Genomic DNA, 7,369 nt, shown 5'->3' on the forward strand with positions numbered 1-7,369 from the left:
AACCACGAAACAAAGGAAAAAAAACAGCAAAACAGATCAAAGCAACAATTAGGAACCTAATTTTGTAGATAACGTGCTTTTTCCTGTTGCGTCTTTCACGTTCTTTATTCTGCAACTTGCTTTGCGCAAAACACGAGGCGACACGCGTGTTATGTGGCCTTGGATCAGAATCATCATGATCTTATTACTATTTTTTTTTTCATCAAAACAGTGAGTTTAGTTTACGACCTGACTGACCTATTAAACCAATCCTGATTGACAATGGAATTTCCTCTATGTATAGACTATAACTGGATCGCCTTGACTGATTAAAACCCGCCCCTCTCCCCCCTCAAAGAATATTTAAAGCTGGATAGGACTTATTTTACACCAGCATGAAATTTTGGCTGATTTTTTTTCTTGCCTGTTAGATTTAAGCAAAGTGCGAGTGGCTTACTTCTGGCTACAGATGTGGCCGCGAGAGGTTTGGACATACCAGCTGTTGAGCATGTGATTCACTATCAAGTCCCGAAGGACCCTGATGTAAGTACGTGTAAGTATGTGTGTAAGGTTGGTTAGCTTGTGCAGTTGGTTAGCCTGTGCGGCAGGCGGGAACGGGAGCGATTGCTTTTTGGCGGCAGTGCTTTCATTCTCCGCGAAACTCTACCTTGACAAAAGGCTTTGGGAAGCACGCTGCTTCAACCGACCATGCGTTGACCAAGGTGTGGGCTACAAGTCTCAACTGTAAGAGAAGCTCAACCAGAATGTGGATAGCAAAGTTCGAACGCAGTTGACACCCGAATTCTTTCTCTAAATTTATGTTATTGTATCTCTTTACTTCTTTTTAAAACTTCATTTTCTAAATCTTTGTTTTGTTTCCAATTTGTGTATATGTGTGAGGTTTACCTACCGAAATCAAAACATAATTCATTTCAGGTAATGATTTTTGAATTAGAAAAAAAATTGACTCTGTTCTCCAAATGCAGTTTATATGGAAGGATCAGTTTTTTTATCGTTTATCGTCCTCAGTTGTATCTCGTTTAATAATGAACTGTTGTGTAATGATGTAACCACAATGTAAGTATTAACTTTAGCGCAACCATCTCATGTGATCCTCCGTTCCTAAATTCTTTCTCTGTGTTCGTTAACAGCTTTACATTCACCGCAGTGGACGGACAGCTAGAGCGAGCAGGGAAGGTCTGAGTGTCGTTCTTGTTGGCCCAGAAGAAATGGGATCATACAAGAAAATTATGAAGACGCTTAATGGAGGTGACGTGTCTTTATTATCTCCAACGTATCTCTTTAACAGTGAAACTCTAAAAAGTTATTTGGAAATCCCCCTCAGTTTGAGGTGCCATTCGTCTAACTTTCCTTTTTAGTTAGATAAATCTTTACGCCTTAACGTTAGTATGCATATTCTCCATGCATACTGTTCTCTATATATTTCTTAAGGTGTTGACATGGAGATTTCGTGTAACAATCAAGAGCTTCTTTAGTTGGTGATCATTTCCCCTATTCTCGTGGCTTTAAAGAGAACCTGCAGTTTTAAAACAAATACTGGTAAAAGGGCTCAAAATATATCAACTCAAGATATCTGGTCCTTAAAACCATACCTGTGACCTTGTTAATTTTTTTTTCCGCTTTCAAAACTGGCCTTTACGGCAAGTTCGAACTACCCGCGTTCGCCCTGTTGTTAGGTACGCAAAGCATTTTGGGTTGATGACGTGTAATGGTTGCTCCGTTCATTCGTAGTTGGGTTATCCTACCTAATGCGTGTACGGATAGCTTTGTTAACAGGAGAATGATTGGATACCCATTTGATAACAAGGTTAGAGGATAATTTTAAGTACCCAATATCTTGTGTTTGATACATTTATAACCTTTTTAAAAATATTTACTTGGGGGTGACAGTCGTTAGGAGAAGTTGGAGGCTGGTCACTCTTATGGATCACATGGTTAAGAAAATTTGTCATGGCACGAAGATGATACCCCTCTAGATGATAAATATTTCTTTTAGCTGCAACCAATATTTTAGGAGGAAAAGGTACATCGCAATCGTCTCTAGGAGTTTACTGAGCCCGACTACAATTTCACCCTTTACACCCTTAAAAATCAGTTTACATTTTCTCCACACCATTTTCCATGAATTTTCTATGGAACTAACAAAGAGAATTTGTTTAACAATCAAGAGTTTCTTTAGGTGGTCGTTCCCTTTATTCTCGTGACCTTTATGTTTGATTCAGGAGTGATGCTGTCAGAAGAAACTAGATGCCAGTCATGAATAGGCGTTTAAGGGTTAACTTACAGTCTCTCGTGTCGTTCGTTTGTTTGTTTCATTTTTTTGTTCAGATTTGTTTTCTTGATTTTATTCTTTTTAAAATTTTGTGTTGCAGGAAACGAGCTAGACTCCTTTCCAGTTGATGTGTCTTTTATGTCCTCCATTAGGAAAAGAATTTCTCTCGCCAAGCAAATTGACAAAGAAGAACACAAGTAGGTGAAGATGAAAAAAAAAAAAAGAAAGAAAGGAAAAGAGAAATATGGCAATTATCTTTTGGTTAGCCCTTCGTTTTTTGTTTTGTTTGTTTGTCTTTTCGCGTAAGAAAAAGGCCCAAATTGATAATCGAGCTTGACAGCGCAGCATTTTTCGTACAAAGAATTGTTCACGCAGTTACGGATGTTCTCTCCTTCATTCTCCATTCTTTCCAACCCTCCCCCCCCCCTCCCCTCCCTTTCTCTTTGTCTAAACTCCCCCTTTAATGAAGGCCATCGAACCATATTCACAGATTTAGGCGCAAAAAGTCAAGTAATGACTGGATACTTGCCTCTGCCAAAGCCATGGACATTGAAGTTGACGAAGATTTGTATCTTTTTCGATGAGATAATTCATACATTTACATGCGCATTCTTCGCTCCTGTGTGCTATCACATGGTCTGGGACTATTTAGACTACCAGCCTCAACATCAGTCTTAGGTGGTTTGGGCATGAATGCATTTATTGTCAGAAAACATTTCAACGGAACGGACGGAACTGGTGTTCTGGAACTTTACTGTCTCGAAGGTTTGATGTCACATTTTATACACTGTCCTGTTCAGTTTATTTTCCTTAAAAAAGTTTTTTACAGACTGGAAGATCTCGGAGATCAGGGAGAAAGGAAAGAGCGACAAGTAAAGCTGAAGCAATTGAAAGGTAATCAACCTTTAATTAAGGCAGACAATGGTTGTAGTGACAGTCCCACCAAAAATAATGGATCTTGCAGGCTGATAATATCTTAGTGAAATCAAAATGGGTTACATTTAGCTTGTAGTAGTCGGGTGGGGTGAGGATTATTGTTCCCATGGTTCTTACGTTTGAGTTCTATGTGAAAGTATGAAAAGGTAGTAAACAGTCTTGATTTCCAGCCTTGTGTGGGTCAGCGTTAGCTTAGGCTGTGTCAAGTGCTCCTTTCATTTATTGGTGAAATTTTTATACAAACTATATCAGCGCCGTTTTATTTTACAGCGGAACTTACTGGTTTGCTGAAGACACCTCTGATTCCTGCTGGTTTTAGTGGAAAGTATCCGACTAAAACTGGATCCCTTATAATGCCAGGGATCAAAAGTATTAAGTGACTAGAGAAACAAGAGTATTTTGAGGGACAAAATGATGTGTTGCTAAACACATCGTTTTGTGATCTTTAGTGAGAGTATTATTAGTGATTTAACAGAGCTAGTGTCAACTGAGGCTCCTTTTGCTTTGTTTTGTTTGTTTGTTTGTTTGTTTGTTTGTCTTTTATATTCTCTTTTCCTGCTGCCATCCGCTGGTTTTCTGGTCCGTATGTTTTTTTAATGAGATAACTGCTTTTTTCCTTTCCTAGTCATGTGCCAATTGTTTAAATGTTCGTTTTATTTCGGTATTCACAGCCGACACGAATTTGGAAGATAATGAAAAAGTGGCTGTTGAAGATGTAAGAAGAAAGAAAAGAAACAAGAAAAGCAAAACGTAACTTGCATTCTTCAAACGAGGTCGACAACTGATCGTGAAAGAAGAAGGGAGATTAAAAACACGAAATGGAGAAAGATTCTTACTTGTAACAACTGGACTGGAAGAGAAAGAGTTGATTTGAGCAAGGTTGACTAGTCAGTGGTAGAATAAACTAGAATCTCGTCTTAAAGTCTTTGACCCCGATGCTATATGGATACAATGTAACTTGAAGCAATGGCGTTCATACATCTTCGGGGCACCACCCTTCAGACTCGCGGTATAATACGACTGGACAAAGCAACTAGTCACAGTCTGACAACACATGTCCACTTTGTGCATTTTCTTGATTTGAATTTTCTTGAATTGATTTACAGATGTTTTGTTCTTTACTCAGTGGCCCGAATTTAAAAGTTAGGATTGTTTCAGTCACATATTGCCACTGGTCATATGAAGGTTTCAAGAATGGGTCGGAAAGGAACTGAAAACGCTGTTTTAAAGGGAAATCATTTTTCACATGCTTGACAAATGTTGTCCACAAACCTTTCGCTAGTTCATATATATAAAAAAAATTTTAAAAAAATATGTAGATGTGTAGTAAGCAGGAGATTCAGTAAAAGCCGATCTACCGCCGTTTGTTGAGCAGGGTCTCGTGTTTAGGTTTCACCTTACGCCTTTTCTGTCACATTCGCTTATTACATCATCGGCAACTACTTAAATGTATTGAGACCCCAGAATGTGAGAGAAATCGTTGGAAGGCTGTACGAAGATTTTAATATTAAGAGGGCCAAACTACACGTACGTGTGCATGGCGTTACTTGAGGAGACGTGAAGAATAACCCTTTTCCAATAAATAAGTCATTTGCTGAGAAATCACTCTAAAGGCCTATTTACACGGTACGACTTTGTCGCATGCGACAAGCTTACGACAGGCCTACGACATGACTAAGGACAATTTACACGCGCACGACATTTTCACCTACGACATGCCAAAATCGCGTGCAATTCCACTCGTTTCGGCCGCGGTCATTGTTTCAATAATTTGTAAGAGAAGGAAAAGAACCTCTTCCTCGCTCCACAGTGATATCATATTCTCTGTTTCCTCATCTGAGAATGTATTTTTTGCTTTGGAAGCAGTCTTCGACTTTCCGGAGGCGACTTCCTCCGCCATTTCGACGCAAGAAAATTTCACCTTCCTCCCCTACCCAGTAGAAATTTGTCACAAAATACGTCATTTTCTATCAATTTCGGCTACGATTGTCGCAGCGTTTTAAAACATGTTTTAAAATCCTACGACATTTTTCGTGACGTGCACGACAGTCGTAAGCGAGTGGTAGGTTTGATTTACACGATACAATTCGTGTCGTAGGCCTGTCGTAAGCTTGTCGCATGCGACAAAGTCGTACCGTGTAAATAGGCCTTAAGACTCGTTCACACTAAACTTCCCTTGAATCTTTGCCGTTTAGTTTATGCGTGAATGTTTTTTTGGTATCAATGCTATGAGAATATGTTACTATGTAAGTGTACCACTCCACACCCGGGTGAAATTTGCGACTTGACGTGAATACGCGCAGGCTTAGTCGTATGTGAAATCTGATGACCCGATTCTACCTTGTCTATCTCGGTCCTGATGACCGATCAACATCCCAAACTGTAACCCAAGACTGGTGTGGTTAGGTGGCTTGATTTGTGATCTTAATTCCATTAGGACAACTAATCCACAAAGCACCATTTTTAACTTATGGCTCGGTCTACACTGTACGCTTTTATGAGCCGTGACGCTGTGCAGCATTGCCTTCCTTCTTTACGAGTTATTTCATTTCGAACGCAATTTGCATTGTCATGGTAAAGTGAATCTTTTTGTTTTGTTTTGTTTCTTTTGAAGGCTCTACCTCCTCCATTCTGTCGAGTGCGGGCCAGATCTCAATTCCCAGACAAATGCTGGGTATCGCTAAGGTTTTTTATGACATGTTTGACAAACGGCATCCGAAATGAAAAGAAAAGTGCGAAAATGAGAGGCAACTAGATCTCTACACAAATCTTCATTCTAACACTTGCACATCAAGGCGGTAAAAATCTACATTTTCTATGATAATGATTATATTTTATATTATAATATGTATTGCACCATTATGCGAGCCAAATGCTGCATGGAGACAAAACCCTTCATTTAGTGGATTACGTTCTGCAGAGTCGTAATCCATCGATCTGAATTCAATTAATTTGGCCTGCTGGTCACTGGACTTGTAATGAGCTTGCAAATGTTACAACTTGAATATAATAAAACCTATGAAGAGTTAACAATAATCCTCACACAGAACTTGCAAACTGGTAATGTTCTCTTACTTGGACAATCGGGTCTCTGATAGGCAGTCTAGTTACACTTCTTACGCTCTCATTATTCTTGCTAGCAAATGAGATTCTCGATAATGGATAAGTTATCATTCTCTTAAATGCGGCACGGAATTTCTTCTTAAGGTATATCAGGAGCCACGGGTTAACAACGCTGTTTGCATGTCCACACCAATAGCATAACAGCATAAAATAATATGGCAGCGATTCCCGCACACTGAAGTCAATGGCCAAAATCATATGATACGCATGCGCTGGAAGCCAGCAAAGTGCAAAGGCAACAACGACAGCGATCGACATATGAATAACTTGACGCTTGGTAGCATGGGCCCGAGTTCTTGCGTGATTGTTGATGGCAATGCCTGGCAGTTTGTGCTTGTGCAGTGTGTGACAGACGTGTCCATAGAGAATGCACATGGTAACTAGGGGCAACAAGTAGATGGTGACTACGATGTAAAGAAAGATACCTCTCAAAGCTGCTTGAGTCTCGCCAAACTGAGTAAACTTAAATTCTATCCTGGAGTTCTTAACTTTGACTGTGATCAGCCATGGAGTCATCAGACACATTGAAGTGATCCAAATTGTGGGAACCAAGATCTTTTTGTTCCTAAAGCGAGGGAACTTTTGCATGGGAAGGACAATCCCGAAGAAGAAGTCAAAAGCCACGGCTGTTAGAGAGAAGACAGACGCTGTGACCGCCACGAAGAAAACAAACATGATGAGCTTGGCAAGTAATTCACCAAATGTTCCATCGATCCACAGATTATCCAAAATGATTAGTTCCATCGACTGAGGCATGACAACAGCTGTTACGAGTAGGTCGGCCACAGCGAGGTTGACGTACATGAAGCTTGTTAATCTTCTTGTTTCTGGCCTCTTGTACAGAATATAGATCACCAAAATGTTTCCAACTAAGGCCATTGAAACGATTGCAGCATATAAGATGGCGAGGGTGAGTTTAATTCTTGATGGATACGAGAATGGAGGCTGCGCCGTGGAGCCTGAATGAGAATGAAGTACCATGGTTAAAGCAAAAACAAAGGAAATAGGTCTGCAACGCGCCCGTACACCGAAAGGCGA

The 7,369-nt window shown here is 40.0% G+C and overlaps 1 protein-coding gene across 1 annotated transcript; it reads right to left on the bottom strand.

The window, feature by feature from the left end:
- Positions 1-5,171: 5,171 nt before the first annotated feature.
- Positions 5,172-7,262, bottom strand: LOC113686835 (QRFP-like peptide receptor). The gene has a single exon (XM_089208178.1). The coding sequence runs from the start codon at positions 7,208-7,210 to the stop codon at positions 6,248-6,250; it is 963 nt and encodes a 320-aa protein (XP_089064304.1). The 5' UTR covers positions 7,211-7,262; the 3' UTR covers positions 5,172-6,247.
- Between the last annotated feature and the right edge of the window lie 107 nt (positions 7,263-7,369).

The sequence above is a fragment of the Pocillopora damicornis genome, chromosome 5 (assembly GCF_964200805.1).
Source record: "Pocillopora damicornis chromosome 5, jaPocDami1.2, whole genome shotgun sequence".
Classification (NCBI taxonomy): domain Eukaryota; kingdom Metazoa; phylum Cnidaria; class Anthozoa; order Scleractinia; family Pocilloporidae; genus Pocillopora; species Pocillopora damicornis.